Consider the following 20,045-nt stretch of genomic DNA (forward strand, 5'->3'; position numbering starts at 1 on the left):
CATTTTACTGTGAACATTTCCACCAAATCAAATAAAATTGTCACCTAAAAATAAGATAAAATCTGATGTGCTTTATGCTTCACGATCCCTGCTGTTTGCCATCACTGTCTCCCTGTGACCTTTCAGTTTAATGCCTGACTGCAAACCAAATTTCCTTTGGGACACTGCAAAAGCTGATGTTTATAGTGAACACACAACAGTAATGAAAATGGTAAAGCGCACAATGAAAAGGAGGTAGAAGAATAAAAAAAGACAAAAACATCTCACTAGTTCAGGGTTAAATCAGGAGACAGATGATTTACGGTGATAACAAAGTGCAGTGGGAAGTAAAATAGCTCTGCCCTCAGGCATTGTTTCTGTTAATGCCAGTATCTTTGCACACTGCTGAATTTGATCCATTCTGCAAATATATGCAAATATACATACGTTTTTTTTCCTGGCCACAAATAAATATAGTTTTCATTGTTCAGATTTTCATTTATCATCATCGTGACACCTACATGTACGTGGTCATTTTTACTTATCATTAAAGTTAACAAAGGGCATTTTAAACTCTAAACTACGTCACATGAAAAATAAAAGCACTTCCTCTAAAGTCATGGATTTCAACCTTTGATCCAAAGTAAAGCATAAATAAACTTGGTCAAACTGATTTAACAAATAAAGGATGTAGGGCAGCACGTGGCTGACAAATGATTTGCCATTGCTGAATCTTTACAGGTCTGGCTAGATTGGTAACAAGTCTGATTCACATGACCTTCATTTAACCCCCAAGCGTTTGGTATCACATGCACGCTTGATTTGGTCAACGTTATTCTATGAAATGATCTTTAAATTGTAAAAAATACCTTTAAAATATCTTTATAAACAGCAGTGAGAAAGTATATTAACTGGATTAATCTGTTTTAACATTTGTGACTTTGCAGTTTATTGTACTTGACAATATCCATATGATGCCTGTAGTAGCTACTGTTATTACTTTGCACTTTGCAAAGAAAACACATTTTTCATTTTATAAAATATGAAGAATTCTTAATTGTGTCCCACTATAGGGAACTATATATTGTACAGGGATATAAAGTAGGTCATCGTACCCTCCCCCCCCCACCAGTTACTATATTAGAATGTAATGTGAAAGCAGAACTTTTATTTTATTTTATTTTACTGCTGCAGCTGTATTTTTATTCAGGATCCAGACATTTCCTCCTTCATCATATGATTGCTTTAGTGCAGTTATTGTTTAACTCGTGCAGTGGACTGCTCACTCAACCACAACTGTCGCCATCTTGTGTCGGGAAAGATTTATTTCTACCAGGAAGTGACGCAACGAAAACAAGAACGCGCTCAGCTTTGTAAAAGAAATCAGTGGGAAGGACGTATCATGTGTTTTATAAAATAATAAATCGGCTAATCAGACATTGGTTTTCGCTACTGTTACATCAAGCCTCTGGACATCACCTAGGAAAAGGACTCTGTTAATTTAGGTAAGCGAGTTGTTGGACTTTATGCCACCTAACGTTAGTTAGCTAGCGTAGTAGCTAGCTAACGTTAGCTCTCCAGTGTCGTTTAGGCTAACTAGCTTGTTTGCCATCGACATTAACATCGATTACCTATAAACGCAGTGTTTATTTAACGTTGTAAGTTGGCGTTAACTTTGTAAAAGTATGTATGTTTTGAACTGATAGGTTTTGTTTTCAAAACTCATTCATCTTCAGCAGACAGTGGATCAGCTACAGTTCACGGGAATAACGTAATTTACGTTACTACATCAATTCGTTACAGTTCGTTTTTAATTTCGAGCTGTTTTGAGTGCTTTTACTTTTCATACTTTAACTAAAGTCATGTAGTTTAACTCAACATTTTCAGTGCTGAACGTGTAATGGTGTGTTTTTACAGTTTGATATCAGTGCTGTGGTGCTTACTTGTATCTAAGTAAACACATAGTTATGTGTTATCAAATGGTCCCTAAACTACTCATCATCATCTGGTTTCATTTCCTCAGGCCTGTGTTGTGATGGCTGCATCCTTACCTCCAAAGCCAGGGATGGCAGGGATGCCCTCTCAGCAGCAGCAGCAGCAGCAGCCCCACATGCCCCCCAGCTCAGCCTCAGCCCAAGCCCAAGCCCAGCAGGCCATACCCCCTCAGGGAGCCCTGAGAGAGATCTCCCCTGTGTTCCTCTGTCGAATCGGACAGGAGACCGTCCAGGACATTGTTACTCGTACCATGGAGATTTTCCAGATCACACGTGCCACGCAGGTACTGAACAGCTGTATCTTAAACAGTCAGTTTGCTGTTAATAATCTGTCTGAACTCAGAGTGTGAGCTAATGTGTTTGTTGCAGCTTCCTAATGGTGTGACCCAGAGCCAGGGGTTGTATCAGGACCGCTTCGGGAAGCTGCAGGAACACCTACGGCAGCTCACCCTCCTCTTCCGAAAACTTCGGCTTCTGTATGAACGATGTGTAGAGATGACCGCTGACCTACAGGAGGGACCGACTGAGGTCAGGAAGAAGCCCTCAGCTTCCACTTACACATGAGTTTTATGGGCTACGTACAGTAGTCTATCGTTACTCTGAACAGGAGGCTTTGTCTTGAAAAGCGATCGATTGAGAACACAGTTGTCTGCGTGTCCTTCACTTCTCTTTGCACGGTCTGTTTTGAAACCTCTTACACGCGTCCTGTGTCCACAGCTTGTGCCATATGTTGGAGAGGAGCCGCTTTCTGCTAGAGCGGAGCCGTGCAGCGCCGCTGTCAACCAGGAGAAAAAAGAAGTTCTAGAGGTGTGTCTGTGCTTTCTCTCATTCTAAAGCAATGATCAGAAGTAGCAGCTGCTCAGGTGTCATGTTTGAACATGAAGGTAATGATGTGGATCAGTGAAAGATTCCACCATAAAAAATACGAAATTACCTCACAAAGTAGGAACAATGATACTCGGCTGTAATGAACTTAGGGAGATGCATTACCAAGCTGTGAACGTGCTCTCCAAAAGCCTCCAGGTGGCAGTAGTGACACTGGTTAAAGTGGCCTCTTGGTGCAGTTGAAGAAATGCATCATACATTTTACATAATCTGCAGCTTGAGTAAATTTTCACCATCAGTTCGTGGTTTTTGCATTGTCTGTTATTGTCGGAGGGAGTAGAGTTATTACTGTTGAGGATTCATTTTTCCAGGCAAGAAAAATTGTGCTTGAAGCTAGAAGTTTGTTTTACTAACTACAATGTACATAATATATCATCATATAAAGTCATAGATTTATTAAGATCTTCTCTGTGAGCTTTGCGACTGCATGGTAACGCTCCGCTTCACGTGCCCGTGTTTTGTGGTTCACGTGCAGAAAGTACGTCAGAAGAACCAGGAGATGAAGATTCTGATGGATCAGATGAGGAACCTGCTGTGGGACGTCAACGCCATGCTGACGCTCAGGAAATGAGAATTCCTCATCGTATCCACTCCGTCTAAGAGACTCACTCCTGCACAGATGTAGAGACTGTGTCGAGGCAAAGACTGGGTGACTAAGGGCGTTCCTGCTGGATTTGGGGCCGTTCACTTTGGTGCACCTCTGTTGTTGTGACTGTTCACTGAAAATAACAAGTTCTCCCAACATCTTTTGTTGATTATCTGTTGTGTTGATGCAGTAACAACTGTTAATGGAAGAGGATAAGAAAGCTTTGTTTCAATCTGACAAACTCTTGACACAGTTGCCACGGGCAACTTTTATTTTGATTGCCAAGAGCTCAACAGATGTTACCTTTTGCATGTTTATTCAAATAACGAATGAGCTTTTGTTTTTATACTGTCTAAATAATGAGTTGAAACCTGTATCGCCTCAGGTAAACACAAGTACGTTTTCTTAAAATGTCATATTCACGATGTCTCGCACCAGTCAGACTTCAGTTTATTGCAGGCTGTGATTTCAGAAAGCGCTGAAACTGGCCGTGTTTGTAAAAGGAACAACTGCCCTTGTTATGCTCTGCTGGTTGTATAAACATTATGGGTTCTGGATTCAGATTAGCCCCCTGGCAGCTATGTATCTCAGGTGCTTTGTACGTAAGAGTGCGTCTGTGTGTGCATGTCCTTAATGAGATTAGCTTCCTCAATGCTAGACAACACCCCTCTGGGTGTGGAAACCTGCTTCTCTGTGAATTTATTTTTGTAAATTGAAACTCATGGAGATCTGACCTTTTGTGCAGAGGAGTTAACACGGTTAGCTGACATTAAATATCACAGGTTTCTGATGTCCCACATTTTTAGCCTCCATTATAAACTGTGCATGTTGAGCTGTCTGTTTACTTGTTTTTTGTTTACACATTAAAGCATCACTTTTTTTTTCTTCAAAGAATCAATGATGCAAGTCATGGGTTCAGCTTTACTAGTCCAGTGGGGATGCTCTTCTTCCTCTTCTTGTCGTAGGTGGTGACAGTAATACGAGCAGTTCTCAGCTGGGTTTTTTTGATTCCCCTAAGAGAAATTTAGAGATAATGTTTAATGTGCTTTGGATGTATTTTTATAACCAATATTTGCTTATGTTCTGATACGGCTCCTTTTGTTTGTTTGGTTTCTTTTTGCTCAGCATGGGCACGTGAGTAGGTGGGACTGATACCTGCATCACAGCTAGCGCTAAAATGTTCAGGTAGCTTTTTATATTAGTAAGTGATTACTAATCAGTTATATCAGATAGTGCTGAATATTTAAATATGACATTTTTTTCATCAAAAAATCTTAAAAATCTATATTTATTGACATTTTAAATCCTCAGCCTATATTAAAGAGTTTTTGATTACACCTGAACGTCCTTAAAACCTGCAGCCTGTGATCGTATGTAAACTACTGGAGTCAGTCGCTCTGATTTAACAAATGAAGGAGGAAGGGAACACATGTACGACGAGTGATCATCACTGAATCTTATTGGTCTGAGCAGACTGGGAGCCAAACGAGTCTGACTCACACAACCTTCACTTTACCCCAGATTTGGTCTAACACCATAATGGTATTGTGATCTCTTTTTTTTTTTTTTTTTCTGAAATGTAAATTTGAATTTGAAATGACGTATTACTAGAAATGACAGTGGAGCTGGGCTGTGTGCAGTGAGGGGTCAGGTTAGAACCTGTTTAGTTCAACAGACTGCTTCTGTAAAGCTCCTGCTCCTGTATCTGCTGGCAGAGGTTTTTCCTGAGGGGAGCAGTTCAAAGATGGGGTGTCCAGGGTGAGATGGGCTGGACACTTGGCGTTTGCAGCCAAAGATGTTCTCGGCTGATGCGTTTTTTGGTTGCGGCACTGATGCATGATGTGAGGATGGACTCCACGGTGGCAGAGTACAGCTTCTTACGGCTGCCTCAGGGAGAACATCCTGTGTTGGGCCGTTGTTATGGGGTGGAGGTTGATGTCGTATTTAGGATTCACACACAGTATAATAGCCTATCACTCCTAGCAGCTGCTTTTCTACTTTTACCTAAGCAAAGATCTGAACACTTTGTCTTAACGTGCATTATTAATCTTTACCAAGCAGTCACCTTTACCTTCCCTTTAACCTACTCATTCCCTTTTCCTCTTTGTGAAACCGGTTTAGTTTGTGGTGTTATATATCTGTAACGTGTTGGAGGGGTGTTGATTGGGTGTTTGATATTGCGTTGGCATGTATTACACTGTCTGAGTCTGTGTTAATTACCGATTCACCTAGCTCTAACTATTATTAGTATGGTTAAACTAAACTTTCAACTTAAGGTTGAGAGAAAGCTAAAACTAAGTAGAACAATGAATTTATTGTGTTTTCCTGTTGTTTATTGTTAAATCTTTTTTTAAAGACAAATGAGACAAATGCCTGTGGTGTAAATTTACAGTTACCAGTTAATAGGTTTTTACTGCTATTATTCTTCCAATTTAACATTTCCACATATCTTCTGTTGAACAGAAAACTTCTAGAGCACTCGGTTTGTCTTTTTCTGGTCTCTAGTCCGTTGTGTGTGGACGTTTTCTAGCTAACAGGGTTCCTCTGGCCTCTGTCACTCTCCATTTGTCCCGTCTTCCTTTCTGGCATATCCACTTGTCATGCTAGTCGGCATCTGTCTTACTCATGCTCCCATCTCCACCTGATCTGTGTCTCTAATTGTGTCTCACTGTGGATCTCAGGGTATCACTGACTTCTTCCACTGACAAGTTGGTCTGCACTGAAAACTGAGACAGTAGCATCATCAGGACCGTGGACTTGTTTTGTTTTGCCTTTTACTCAGACTTCATACACCATCACACGAGGCCAATATATGCTCTTTGCTTCTTCTTTCTTCAGGAACTGATTGACACCAACACTGTCAGCGTGTCCTTCACTGTTTTCCTGCACCATCTCTATAAAATATATAGGAGCTACTTTAAAACCTCTTTCCATGTGTCCTCTGATCAGAAGTAACAGATATTTAAGATGTCATCTTTTAGCCTAAAGGTAATGAGGACAGGTCCCAGCATTATATGTTGCTGTCAGATCGCAGAACGTCACTTTTCAGATTTTACAACAACAATACCCACAACTGCAAACGATTCCTGCAAAAGCCTCCAGGTGGCAGTGAAGACACTGGCTAAACTGGCCTCTTGGTGCTGTTGAGGAAATGCATCTTAATTTCTTTATCATTTGCAATTTTCAGATCAGGATTAAGTTTGGTTTTATCTGATTTTTATGTGAGCAGAGCGATTATTGTGGTGGGACGATTTTTCAAACAGGTGCTAAATGCTAAAACTTATTTGTTTCTACTAACATTACAATGTTTTAACAATGAACCAAAAAGAACTGTGCCTTTGTGTCAGTTATTCATTCAGATAATCTTTGTGTATAGTGAGAGAACTCGGTTCAGTTTTGTGACTAAAACGTGAAAAGAACAAGGACGTTAAGATTTCTGATGCATCACACGACGAACCAGCTGTGGGACGTCAACACCAGACGAAAATGAAAACAGTTAATTCTTCATTAGATCGATCCACTGTTAATTCCTGCACAGATGCACAGACTGCATCACGGCAAAGACTGGCTGGATAAGAGCTCTTCTTCTGCTGGACTGTAGATTTGGGAGCTTCTTTATTCTTAGGTGAAGATTATTTTAAGTGTTTATCAAAATCAATGAGTATGTATACAGGACAAACACGAAGTGTAGTCTCTTCTTAGCATGAGAGCTCTGCTTTTCAGCTTTTAAGAAAATAGCTAAATCCAACAAGCCTCACATGTAGCAATCTGTTTACTTTCATCTCTGCTGAAAATATATATCCAGGGCCTGTTTGAACAGAAGGTGTGTGTCAAGAAAAAAAAAACCCAACTCGAATGGTCTGCAGCACCATGCCAGGGTTTGCATTTATAAATCATTTTATTGGTTTTACAGTTAGCATTTTGATGTGAAATGGTCCGTTTCCTTGGCAACAGTCCCTGCACAGAACTGTTGAGACTCACACATTGACAGCTGGAGTGCATGGCACCAATACCAGTCCCTTGGGTGCTTCTGGCATAAGCTTGCCATTCCCTTCTCACTGTCACGGCAATAGCAGTGACACCCAAAGCGTTGATACGTTATGTTTCTCACTGTCCTGTAGAGATTGTCCTTTCTTACGGAGTCTTTCTGCATTGCCTCACCGGACTCACAGAGGTGGGAGAGTCACTTGAAAGTCCTTTGCAATGTTATAGACCCTTTTGTCTTCATATATATATATATATGTGTGTGTGTGTTTAGTGCAGAACAGTCCACCAGGGTCTGTCTGATGGTTATAGTTTGTCCCTGTAGCAAATGGACCATTTTGTCCACTTGTCAGACTGTTACTGAGTACCACATCATGAATCTCCACCTCTGATTGGTCCAAATCGGCTGTCCAAAAGACGACTAGACCAGACCTCCCATGCTCCCCAGTCTTTCTGTCCATATGTCGCTCAATTTCACGCCCTCTCCAGGTCTTTGTACTTCTTGCGGAGGACAGACACTTGATCTTTGAAGAGCACTGGGTCCAGGCGAAACTGAGAGTGGACCAGAGGCATGTAGCCAAACCAGTTGGCGAAAGTGTTCACACACTCCTGCCGCTGATTGAAGTGCTCTGGGTTGGCCCAGGGGACGCTCTTCGTACCCTGGGAGGGTAAACATGATTGTATCATTTAGTATCCTGTCAATCGTGTCATTTTCAGTAAACAACATCCACAGACTGCAGCGAGTAAGAAAAATGACCACCTACCTGCGGACTGGGAAGCTCTTTGTACTGCTTCCTCTGAGCCACTTTGATTGGCGGCAGGTGAGTTACTGCAGAGACCAGGAAGTTCATCAGGATGTCCTCGCAGTTGGAGGTGCGATCCACTAGAGTCCGCAGAGACTGGGGCAGGTAGTGGGAGAACAGGTAGTGATAGTACCTGCAGGACAATTTCAAGTGTGAGGACACGTAACATGTGAGAGGATGATTGTATGTAACAGGTTATGTTGCTTCAGAGATTAAAACAGGACATCGGATCTGCAGTAGCAGCCATAAATCACTGTCTATAATTAACACAAAGATCAGGTTCAGTTTCACAGCTGCTGATCTGTCAATTTATCACTTTGTTTGTCCCCCCAGGCTGCACAGCAGATACACAAAAACACACGTTAAATACAGCTCATCATATAAATACAAAATAGAAACCGTGAGGGGAAAAGAACAAGTAACCAGCAGTGCAGTAAAAGTTCTTTGAGATGTGAAACATTTTGCAGTTTTTTTATTAAGTTTTCGGCACCTGTAAAAAAAGAAATCAAGCATGTACGCGATCATTGGACACTTCAGCTGACAGCCCCGTCTTATAAACCAGTCCCTATGTAATTATTTGTAAGGAAGAGTGTGACAAATTTGACAAATTTCTCACCTTGCCAAGCATTTCCTCCCCATTTCACAAAGTTCCATTTGTCCTCTTGTAAGAATATTTTGTCACATCTGTTGCCAATGTGCAAAGCGTGATGTTCTACCATCACTATTATTAGTTTCTTATCACAGCCTCAGGCTCCGGTGTTTGCACGTACAGTACAGTAAATGCTTTTAGAAAAGCACATCTGCAAAACACCTTAAATCCAAATGTAATAACCCATCAAATCTTTGCATATTTTAATCATAGGTGAAGGTCAGTGCCTGTGCAGTAACATCTAGACTTCAGAAAAGAGGAGATGGTGTGATGTATGTTGATGATATGTATCTGGGACAAGTTAACCATTTCACCACCAGTGGGATTTGATATTTATAGTGCAAAACAAATTAAGCCCCTGTTGTACAATGTTCTGCATGTTCTTTATTCCCTCAGGTGTTGAGACAATAGACTTTTAGTGCAGCACTTTTTATTCAGCTGGTAGTTCTGCATTACTTTTCTCTCTCTGAAATCGGGTCCATTGTGAGGCGCCATTAGCTGCGCTGTCACATCATTTTACTAATACCCTACATAGTTAGCAATTAGGTAATTTTGCGTGTAAAAGACCAAACTGAGGGTTCACACAATGGGCAAGGCATATTTTTACTGACTGACTCATTGTTATTTCTCCATTTTAATGGAGAAGAGGGGTTTTTGAGATGGTTCTAATGGGGATGTCTTCAGTGGACCTAACGTACAGAAGAATAGCAATCGGCATGGAAAAAGTGTTTCATTCAAACTGCTGGAGAAAATGAGCACATTGTCTCAAAATATGTAATTTCTGCACAAATCAACTTCAGTTTTAATTGGCCAAACCCTGCAGGTTTATTGAATTTTTCTTGTTACTATTAGTATCATTATTATTAGCTATTTAGTTGTGTTTAGTTGCTTTTCAGGCTGATATTCATGCCATAACTTCCCCTTCATACATCACTTAGAAGCTTTTCTGCATAGCTGCTAGTTGGATGAACCAATGTGGAGTCCTGTGTGTGACCTATTTCTGTGTCAGCAATCAAATTTAAGCAAATTTGTGGCATTGACCATATTTACTCCTTTGCACAACTCATTCAAATCACGTTCAGGTAAATGGACTTCCTGTATTGATCACTATATTACATATATAAGTTCAGAACTGCAAAAAACAAAGATTTTATTTCCATAAATGTCGTTTTTCAGTTTTTGAGTTGGTGTACCTGTGGTAGAAGGCAGCTCCAGTCAGGACAATGGAGTAATCATTGGTCCATTTAGAGGTGTAGCCCCAGGCGCGCTTCAAGGGATCCCAGAAATGGCTCCTGGGAGGATAGCCCACAATCCGCTCCGGGAAACTCCGCCACACCAAGAAGGCAAAGTTCACCTACACATACAGACATGGAACACTTAAATATTGTTGCTACTTTCTCAGGAATATTGCCTTTTATAGTTATAGCACACGTCTGCTGTATGTTTATTCCCAACACGTGGACACACACCTCACTGGTCAGTAGTACTGTATCCTCGTCCAGACTCAGTACTGCTTCTGTCTCTATGGCAACGTGAGGTAGAAACCGACTGGTGGTCTGAGAGAGAAATACAGTAGTAAATCTTAGTTATGGTACTGTAGGGTATATGCAGTCTGGCCTGTGATTTGAGCGAATCTAAGAATGAGTGAGAGATGATTATGTTACAGTAAATCATGCTCACTGACTGAAAAGAGTGAATCACTATAGATTTTGTCTTGTGAGGGGGAAAAAAGAGACAGACGGGCAGTGATGGTGGGAATGAGTGGCATTTATGTAAGTGAATGCCACATGGATCGGTGAACATGTCAGATGTACATGGACAGGACAGGATAAAATAGACATCAATGAGAAGAGTGAGAGATACATAAACACTCTGACGCGACTGACAGATTGTCTTGCTGTCACTCAAACGTCGGAGCAGGCGTCAGTGTGAGCTGTGAGTGGCACTGGACCTTACCTTCCTCCTGCCGTCTGTCACAGTGAGGGGGACGGGCATCGGAGGCCATTTGCTCCGACTGGGTGGTGGCTTCTCGCTGTTCCACAGAATGATGATCTGTAGCAGCAGGAGAGAGGCATTTCACAAAACACACACACACAGATTCATCATGTTGATCAGAAAAAGATGGTAACATCAATCGTCTGGAAGGCGAAGCATTTGTGACTCCCTATTAAAATATGGTTAAATACAAATCATTTACTGCACATCATGTCTTTCAAAGGTCATGATTTTGACTATACTTTGTTATTTTGTCTGTATGTTTACTCAGAGTTTGGTGTATTTACCTGTGAGCAGTACTTTGACTTGGAAACCACCTGAAGCAGCTTCATGATTGGCTGAGACTGGGAGACCAATGGGGAGACAGCATGGATGACAGCAGTAAACTCCTGACCTGGACTTACCCCTGAACAAGGTCACAAAAATAATATGAGGATAAAAGGGAGAGTATAACATGCTGCATTTATTGTATTATTAGGTTTATTATTATAAAGTGTGGTAGTTTTAGTCCATCAAGGATTATCAAAACAACAATGTTTGGATCTTAGGAAATAATATGAAATCTCATTTGTAAGCTTCATTTTAGCAGGACTGCATATTATGGACTGATTATTACTTGCTGCTGCCGTGTTGATTACTCATCTCTACCTTCACAGCTCTGACATAATTATGCTTGGTGGAATGGAAATTTGCATGTTCTGCAGACTCATTTAAATCAAGCGTGTGTTTACCTAATCCCAGGTAGTAGAACGGGAAATGGGCGAGGTGAGTTGAGTACTCCGGTAGGACCAGCAGACCTCCAGGTAGGGAGTTCCACATGTATTTGTTCCTCGATATGTGTGAGAACACCCGGTCTTTAATAATCTGAGGAGAGACAGAAAAAAAAATGTGACGTTGGCCGTGGGTTGCAATGTGAGAAGCACAGAGAACATGTTGGCTTTGCATAGGAAAGTGGCTCTGCTCGTCTACTATAAGCCTGCACCACATCCATTTTTCCCCCCTCTAAGCTGGTGAATGAGAGTCTTGGAGCTTAATGTACTTAATGTAACTCCACTGCAATTTGAGAGCTGACACATTTGTGTTTGCATATTACAGCAATCCCGGATGATATATTCTCTGTACTTCCCATTTTATGCCAACAGGAGGAGTCCATTCAGCAGCAACATCCCCATCCAGCCAGAAGCCCCCTGCCTCACTGACCTCAGGCTGACTACACAGCTGTCTCAAGGGCAGAGGTTCCCCTCTGTTTGCTGCATATGTACAAGCAGCTTATCACCAATTTCCAGAACTCCTTTGTTATCGCTAGCATAAATCCTCAGCAGCAAACACACAAGGGGACGCCAGACTTACCTTTACAAACATCAGTGTGCAAAACCTCCCCCTCACAGCCTGATTTCTTAGGATTTAATGGGGTAAACTCTGTTTTTGTATGTGCTAAAATTGACACATGGCAGTGTGTGAACTCCCTGCCCACATAAAGAGGTGGTTATTTCTTTTCATGCATCGCCTGACCCTTGGGCTAACCCTCAAATGACTTTCTCTTGCTGGACAAACTACCTTTGAAGTACACTTCATCTCAGTTCGTTCAACGATAGAAAGGTGAAAACAAAAAAGATTCTGGATGAGCTTGTCTGGAAGCTCTTCTTTTTTTAACCTGATCTGAGAAAGAAAAACATTGTCGGCCTGATAGTAAAGCAATAAGGCATAAAGTGGCAGGTTGGGACTGATATTTGTAGCATAATGATATATTTCCATACATTAGGGGGTTTCTCTGAGACCTCAGGTGGATCAGATGTGGACTGTGCTTTGAAAATGATCAGTAGGCAAACAGTACAACACAGAGCTGAGATAGTAAAAGAGTTGAAGCGTACAGAGGATCCAACCCCATAATCAAAATGATATAAGGGTGGTTTGATTCAAATGTGAAAACTCTGTTGGAAAGCCTTTCTGAAAGAGGACTGATGATAGCACACAGGCAGTAAACCGCAGGAAGGCAGAAACTGTGGCTGTGCGCTCAACAGAAAAACCTGTGTTTACAGCTGCAGCTTCTTTTTGTAGGTGTTTTCATTGGAAAGGGTGCAGAGCTGCACATTCCTGAACAGAGCGGTATGGTAACAGAACTGCTGGCTATTTATAAATCATTTTAATTAACTTTATAGTAGGTACTCGGCAGCCAAAAGCAACATTATCCATTATCACTGGTCCTAGTCTTAGTGATGCGAGTGATATTTTATATGATATGTCGAGTCGTACAGTCATATCGACATTTAAAACGGCTCCATTTTGGAGTCAGTCAAATCCAATGATTTTTTGGCAGGTGATTTTTTTTCCACACAGCAAACTGTTTTGACGGTGAACCTTTGTGGGAACGGGGGAATCTGAAATAAGGAAAGCTACCATAGCTGTATCGAACCAGTTTATTTAACCCTCTGTCTAAACTCCTACTGGTTTTTACAGCTGTCTGACTGTTGCAGAGTGCGTAAGAACTGCAAAAGCTAAAAGGAGTGGGCGGTTTTACAACGCCGTGTAGGTTGGAGTTTGTCAGTTCATCATCAGGAAACCACTTTGCCAGGTTCAGTACTTCACCCTACAGCCATACAAGTAGTAACGTAGCATAATTCTCCATTTATCAACACCGGGCAAAACAAGAGTTCCTCTCGTTCTGTTTTGGTTACTTGCACTTTTAGCACTGAGGTTTCGATTTTCCTTTGCTGAAAACTGTTTTGTGCTAACAAGCACAATATCTCAGAAAGCTTTTTTCTACACTTTAATAACCAATTTTAACATTAAATTCAACAACACCATCATCAAGCAACATCTTTGTGTCCCTGTCTGTGATGGTCCTGATGCTGCGGGCTGACCTCTAGTGTGGTGAGGACTATCTTATCCACCGAGGAGAAGTAAGCTTCCCACAACATCTGGGTCCTCTGTCTGAGAGCCAGGACTCTCTCATTCCCTACTGCTCTCACCGTGGATGGCACCTGAATAGAAAGGATGAGAAGAACAAAAGGTTTAGAGAGCGAGAACGAGATCATTTTCTCTTTATGTGTTTATTTAAGTGAGCTGTGAGTCTTAAATTAGACTAGAAAAGAGGAAGAAAATAGCTGTTAAGAGAGCAAAACTGTGTAAACTGAATCAAGTAGCTGCTTAATCTGCACCCCCTCCTAAAAAAAACATTTGATGCAGAGCTGATCCGGGCCCTGTTTGTTCAGATAATTAGACCGTATTTAGCTAGACTGAATTAGCGGTTTCGAGTGAATCACCGAAATTGATTTAATCATTTAGAGTGTTAAGCTCAATGGCTCAATCAAAGTGGAAGAAAGCCATGTTGAATTGAGAGAAAGTGTGAGCAGTTGACTCTTTTAACCCCTTTAGACTTCACACAGACAACGTGTTTTCTAAAGAGAACCAGTTAAAGAAGCGAAATCTCTTTGTCCGCATCTTCTCTAAAGTGTCTGCCCACTCTCAGCCGTTTCTGCAACAGCCTGACTCTCCTTAACCTCATGTCATAGACTGTGTAAATGTTTGCGCGCGCCTTCCACTGAATGTGTGTTTCCGTGTGAAAGTTTTGCAGGTGTGCAGACAGGCCGCTGGTGAGGTCACCTCACTCAATTCAATTCTGTCCTAATTTGAAAATGTCTCCCCGGCTCCGAGCTCTCGGCCTGTGTGCTCGTTCATTAGCTGAATGCCAATTCATGTCCTCTGCTGGCTGAGATCGAAGCGGATCATTGCATTGAAGGCATGATGTAATTTGTGTGAGGGGAGAGAGATAACGGTTGCAGCTGAGAGGGAGCCGGCTTTGCTCGCTCATTGTGTTTATTTTTCTGTATGTGTGAGAGGAGACATAGACACACGGGATGAGCGAGCAAATGCTTTTGAACTGAAGCTGGATTAAGACCTCTATGGGTGTTTAATCTCAAAGAGTCCTAACCTGTAACCACACTGTTTGATGCTGGTAATGCCAGCTTTGTAGCGCTGCATGGTGGATGTTTCGAGCAGGATTACATAATTACAATTATTTTGACTATTTAAAAAAGAGAATAGAACGTCAAAATGGGTTGGCCTGCTGATGCATAACATAATGTGGCAATGCTCACAGTTTATTTCCACTAGAGGACTTTTATGTCCTCTCTCCATGTATCCTGTTACTCTGCTGTCAGTGACAAATGCAACCACTGTGCCTGAACTCTGTTTTGGCCAATAGAACATGACCCTAAATCTCTTCTTGCTGCAATCTTTCTGTATGTTTGTCAAGCGGGCATGTCATAAACCAACCAGGTTATGACATGTCTAGTATTAAAACTAAGAACCTCATGAAAAACATCTTCAAGAATCCAAAGCAAATCATCCTTGTCTTTGAATTAGCACTTCTGCATAATATTTGGGTATAAAATCTATCTGTTTTAAACTGCTCCTTCCCAAATCCTATTTATATTTTTTATTAAAAACATTGAACCTTAATGTTGATTAGATGTCTGCTTTTTTAATACCAATATTAATATCAATAAGTCCATAACAACTGTCATTTTTATTTATATATTACAATATATTTTAGTTGGTGTTCAGTGCAGCTGCTTTACCATTTGTATTCACACCACGTTGGATGTGCTTGCTTGGACTCGTGTGTAAACGTGTATTACCTGTAGTAGTAATCTCTCATCTCCCTCAATGACCGCCTGGTTCCACTGTATGACATCAGAAAACGGCAGCTCCCAACCGTTACTCAGCAACACTGGGATACACGCCGCCTGGACACACACACACACACACAGTAAGAGGGCCTTAGAGAGACAGTAAAAGAATTTCATATACATCAGCACTAATCAGCTGCAGCTTGACTGGGTTCCTTCCAGTTCCGCCCTTGTTGCTGCCAGCTCCTCTTTGGCAGTAAATGACATATTATGATATAATACAGCTGCATGAATATAATACAATCCGTATGCTTTCTGTCCCAGCTGCTTGGCACTGTGATATCCCAGGGAGGGCAGACAATATGATCCTTCCTCCTGTGTGTCAATACATGTGCAATGTGTGTTTGTGTTCTTAAGACCCTCATACGATGGCTGCAGTGAGTAATACCTTTTATCTGTTCTGTTTCAGGGATTCCTGGAGGTTTGTTAAAGACCATACAGTACATACTATACTGCATATTTGCTTTCCCCTGTACTTCTTTTTCCATTTCTATCCACTGCACGCTCATCTCATCCCTCTATCTTGCTCTTTTTACTCACTGTGATCTGGAGTGTTGATCCCCCCTCATGTTATACTGCTATTTTCTAATTAATCCACCAGAGAACAGCAGCAGCAGCCCAAATGGTGAAGATCAAACACCCTCTCCTGCCCACTGAGGCTTCCACACTCCCCCATTTCATCTGAGAATAGATCTGCTGAAGGACACCCGTGCAACTAGGAGGACGTGTATGTGTCAGACTAAGCTGCAGGTTAGGACAAGGTCACACAGAGGCTCCCAGAGTGATTATTCAAGGCCTCTAAATTTGAAATGCAGCCTGAGGCTCGCTAGAGTCTTCTAACCGAGAGATGAGGCACTTCGAAGGTGAGTTTCAAACATTTCAAGTCCCTCCTGCCTGGAGGTAAGGCAGTATGAACGCCTATGAGCTCTGTAGATGCTTTCAGTTTGTTTGCATTGGGAGATGTGGAAGAGGAGGCTTTGAGCAAATATGTATGCGGAGGAGTGAGCAAATGTGTGTCTGTGTGTATATTGGAAAGCTGGCAGTGAATTTCCTACCACACTGGTAATTGCCAGTTCTTTTGTGGGTTTAGTTGGCACCAAGACAAATAAAAAAACAAAAAAAAACAAACAGCAAAAAAAAAAAAAAAAAACAACAACTAAAAATCTTGAAAAGTAGCTTTAATGCAAAGGAGACCGGGCAGCAGGGAGAAAGGAGCGGGAAAGAGAAAGAGAGGACAGAGAGTAGACAGGAGGAGAAAGGGACCATGACTGCTGCCTGCTGCACAGCCAAGTGGGTTGTATGTGGATTTGTCCATTCAGCAGACATCAGCAGTGGGGCAGGCTGCTACTCCTACGGATGCTTCCGGACCATTCATGCACACACACACACACACACACACACACACACACACACACTCAGAAACACACACAGCCCCAGAGAGCATGTAGCCAGGGAACACTGTAGCAGCCTGAGAGTTCAGTGTTTGGCAAATCTAAAAACAGCCACTACTGCTTCCTGCACTGGTGCGAGACTGTCGACTTGGGTGGCAGAGAAAGAACTGCAGCAGCCAGACTGGTTTAAAGTGTTCTCTCACTTCGCTGCCTATGGTGTCTCTGCTTTTTCGTTGTTTGTTTTCACTGATGAACAACTAATGAGTGATTCCAGTTGGTGCGAGTGTGTTTTAATGGATCCATTTAGTGTAAAAGCAAATAGCAAATAAAGCCTTTACGCCTACATGTGTACTCAACGCAATAAAAGAGCCTTCGGAAAACCCTTGCAGATGTAACCATTACGGTGTCAACTGCCAATAAGGTGGACAACGCTGAAACATAAACATTCTGCTTCCTGTGCACTTCCTTGTTCACTGAACTGTATATGAGTTGGATCTCATTCAACGAGACTCTAACAGTATTATGCAGAGCGAAATGTTGCTACTAATGATGATTGGAGAGTGGGAATATAGCATGTAGAGCTTAGCTGTTTGTTGACGTGGGGCTCGGTGTCAGCTCTAGCAGAATACTCTGTATCTCTGCTAAGGTTAAAAGCGCAAAAGTAAATTTCTGAATAAAGCTGATGGTGTCTATTTTACAGAATAATAAAGATTTACCTGTAATGACTCCAGGAAGCGAAAGGAGCCCAAGCGTCGGCCTCGAGGCACCAAACAGAACGTGGAGTTGTGGAGGAGCTCCTGGTAATCAAACCTAACAAAGACAAGAGATTATTACATTTAATGCACTTGTTTACCAGGAAGCATCTCTGCATACACGGGGCCACAACAGAGAAAAGAGCAGCCCTAATCCACTGAAATAGTCAAATAACACAATCTAATAAATAACCTGCCAGTGTGGCGACACATGCTCCTCATGATGTATGATATTTATGTATCATATTTAATATCTCACATAAAACAAACCAGACTTTTTGTGGCTTTTGATTTCTGATATTTAGTCATAATGGCTCAGATTATGTGCCGTCATAAATCTTCCAAGTCGCTGCCCTTCGCAGACATGTTGGCACCGCTTCAGATAGCTACTGTATGTTTGAAACTATATCCATCACTGAGCTCATAACTAAATATGCCCTAATCTCTGTTCTCCATTGATTTGTGTTGTAGACAAGGTGGCCTGAACTCGTGCCAAAGCAAGAAATTTGGAGTGCGCTGCTCCCGCTGGGTGCTGTCATACATCACCCGAGTGCGCTCCACCACTTCATACTCGTATTTCATACTCGTGCTATGTAAAAGAAGCCACATGGAAACCCTCTGCATCAATGCTCTCCGTCATCTGCCGAGCGGAACGGCGACGGACAAGAGGCGCAACGGTCTCTTGGTTTAAAAAATAAATAAATGCAGCAGTGAAGTAAACAGATTAGGAAACAAACAGGCTCTTGTGCGAGAGTTCAACTTTCCCCTCGCTCTGCTCCTCCTCATCTCATCACTCCACCCGACCTCCACCTCTCTCCTCTGCTTCCTCCTCAACCCACACCCCATCCAGCTCTCTGTTTGTTTATTTGCTGAAGGAACGTCAGTGTGAAACATGCCTGCCATTAATCTTCTCCGTCTTTTAGTCATTTATTTAACCCTCCATGAGTGACGAGACACAGGCTGGTTGAGAAAACTGGGAGTTCATTGCTGACGTTGGCATCAGTTGACACTGCTGCACTCAGTCCTGGACATCAAGATCTAAATGGATGTCACTATGTGAGCGTATATTAAATATGAATGTGTCAAAACATGGCGAACGAACACACACACACACACACACACACACACACACGATTACACAAACACTGGCATCAGCTTACTGAGAGGCAGGCTTGTTTGGCGTTGGCTCCAGTTCTGCTCTGATATTCCTCCACCTGTTGATAGAGCTTTGCCGCCGTCCCATATACATTTTTGCGTGGGCGTGTGATGGATCTGTGTTCAACTGCAGCAGTTTAACTTTCCAGCATGGAGCACTGATGTAAAACAGAACTCAATCTCTGACACAAAACATCCCTCACACAAGTTAAAGAGATTTCTACAATGTATTTCTGGGGGATTTTAAGTCCAAATCTTGTTCTGAGCTCTAGATTTAGGTTAACACATGTGTTTAGCTATGCATGAGTAAATTAATTTGTAGATTGCGTCACAGAGCTCCTCTGTATATTAATGTGTCTGAGCAAAGGGAGTAAATGTGGAGCTGAAAGTCTTTGAACAGTAAACACATGCTGTTTGGGCATGTGGGTGAGAGAATACGTCATATTTTCTTTCTTGTGTGTGTTTGCAAGTGCTGTCTGGTTTTATGTGCTTGTTTGCATTTGTAGTAGTAATTAATATGAGCCAGTGAGACACTTTGGAGAGTCGTGTATGTGGACAGTTGTAAGCGGTGACTTGTGTGTGTAAATGCGAGGCAGCTTGTGCACGAGATGGGTGTGTGAGGGTCTGAGCAAATCCAGCTGTGTGGCAGGCCAGTCTGCCTGCTGCGGCTCTTTAATGAGAGAATGTGCTTAAATGCAAGTAAATCATTTAACAGCACTTTGTTTCCAACAACGAACAAGTCTCAGTCTCCCCTCTCTGCCTTTGTTTTACGTCTCAGCATCTTCTTATTGAGCGTGCATTCGTTCGTTGCTGTACTCTTATCACACACGCTTCGCTAAGTGACCCCACATTTAAGAAAGGTAGTTTATGTGCATGAGAAAAAACAAAACAAAACAAAAAAACCCACCAGCTGCATGTGTGTGACAAAATGGAACAAATAACTGAGTCAGCGTGAGTGTGTAATCGGCTGGTAGGTAGACCATGCTAAACCGCTATGACTCACTGTGTGTTCATGTGTATGTGATTTCAAACGCGTCATTTCATATTGTGCGTGGTGAAGTCTGTACCGCAGTAAACTCACTACGTGTTCATGTGGGAAAGTAGAGATACAGAACGTGTAACTTGCATGGACCTGCACTTTCACCTCTTTGTGAATGTGCACAGGGCACACTGTGTAGATG

At 42.0% G+C, this 20,045-nt stretch overlaps 2 protein-coding genes across 4 annotated transcripts in view; one reads left to right on the forward strand and one right to left on the reverse strand.

Annotated features, from left to right (window-relative positions):
- Positions 1 to 1,308: 1,308 nt before the first annotated feature.
- zgc:114119 (Med30 domain-containing protein) lies at positions 1,309 to 4,338 on the forward strand. The gene is made up of 5 exons (XM_026346759.1): positions 1,309 to 1,484; positions 2,003 to 2,257; positions 2,343 to 2,501; positions 2,691 to 2,780; positions 3,334 to 4,338. Exons 2-5 carry the CDS (start codon positions 2,015 to 2,017, stop codon positions 3,427 to 3,429), a joined length of 588 nt encoding a protein of 195 aa, XP_026202544.1. The 5' UTR covers positions 1,309 to 1,484; positions 2,003 to 2,014; the 3' UTR covers positions 3,430 to 4,338.
- Positions 4,339 to 7,349: 3,011 nt separating this feature from the next.
- The window catches only part of LOC113153158 (exostosin-1c), a 61,151-nt gene continuing 48,455 nt past the window's right edge, over positions 7,350 to 20,045 (reverse strand). For all 3 annotated transcript variants that reach the window (XM_026346633.1, XM_026346635.1, XM_026346634.1), the window contains exons 3-12: positions 17,674 to 17,767; positions 15,516 to 15,623; positions 13,737 to 13,856; positions 11,607 to 11,739; positions 11,163 to 11,281; positions 10,837 to 10,932; positions 10,350 to 10,436; positions 10,074 to 10,234; positions 8,193 to 8,364; positions 7,350 to 8,088 (exon numbers count right to left, since the gene is read on the reverse strand). In XM_026346633.1, coding sequence (XP_026202418.1) covers positions 7,903 to 8,088; positions 8,193 to 8,364; positions 10,074 to 10,234; positions 10,350 to 10,436; positions 10,837 to 10,932; positions 11,163 to 11,281; positions 11,607 to 11,739; positions 13,737 to 13,856; positions 15,516 to 15,623; positions 17,674 to 17,767 — 1,276 coding nt within the window. In that variant the 3' untranslated portion in view covers positions 7,350 to 7,902. The remainder of the gene's footprint in view (positions 8,089 to 8,192; positions 8,365 to 10,073; positions 10,235 to 10,349; positions 10,437 to 10,836; positions 10,933 to 11,162; positions 11,282 to 11,606; positions 11,740 to 13,736; positions 13,857 to 15,515; positions 15,624 to 17,673; positions 17,768 to 20,045) is intronic.

The sequence above is a fragment of the Anabas testudineus genome, chromosome 11 (assembly GCF_900324465.2).
Source record: "Anabas testudineus chromosome 11, fAnaTes1.2, whole genome shotgun sequence".
Lineage (NCBI taxonomy): Eukaryota > Metazoa > Chordata > Actinopteri > Anabantiformes > Anabantidae > Anabas > Anabas testudineus.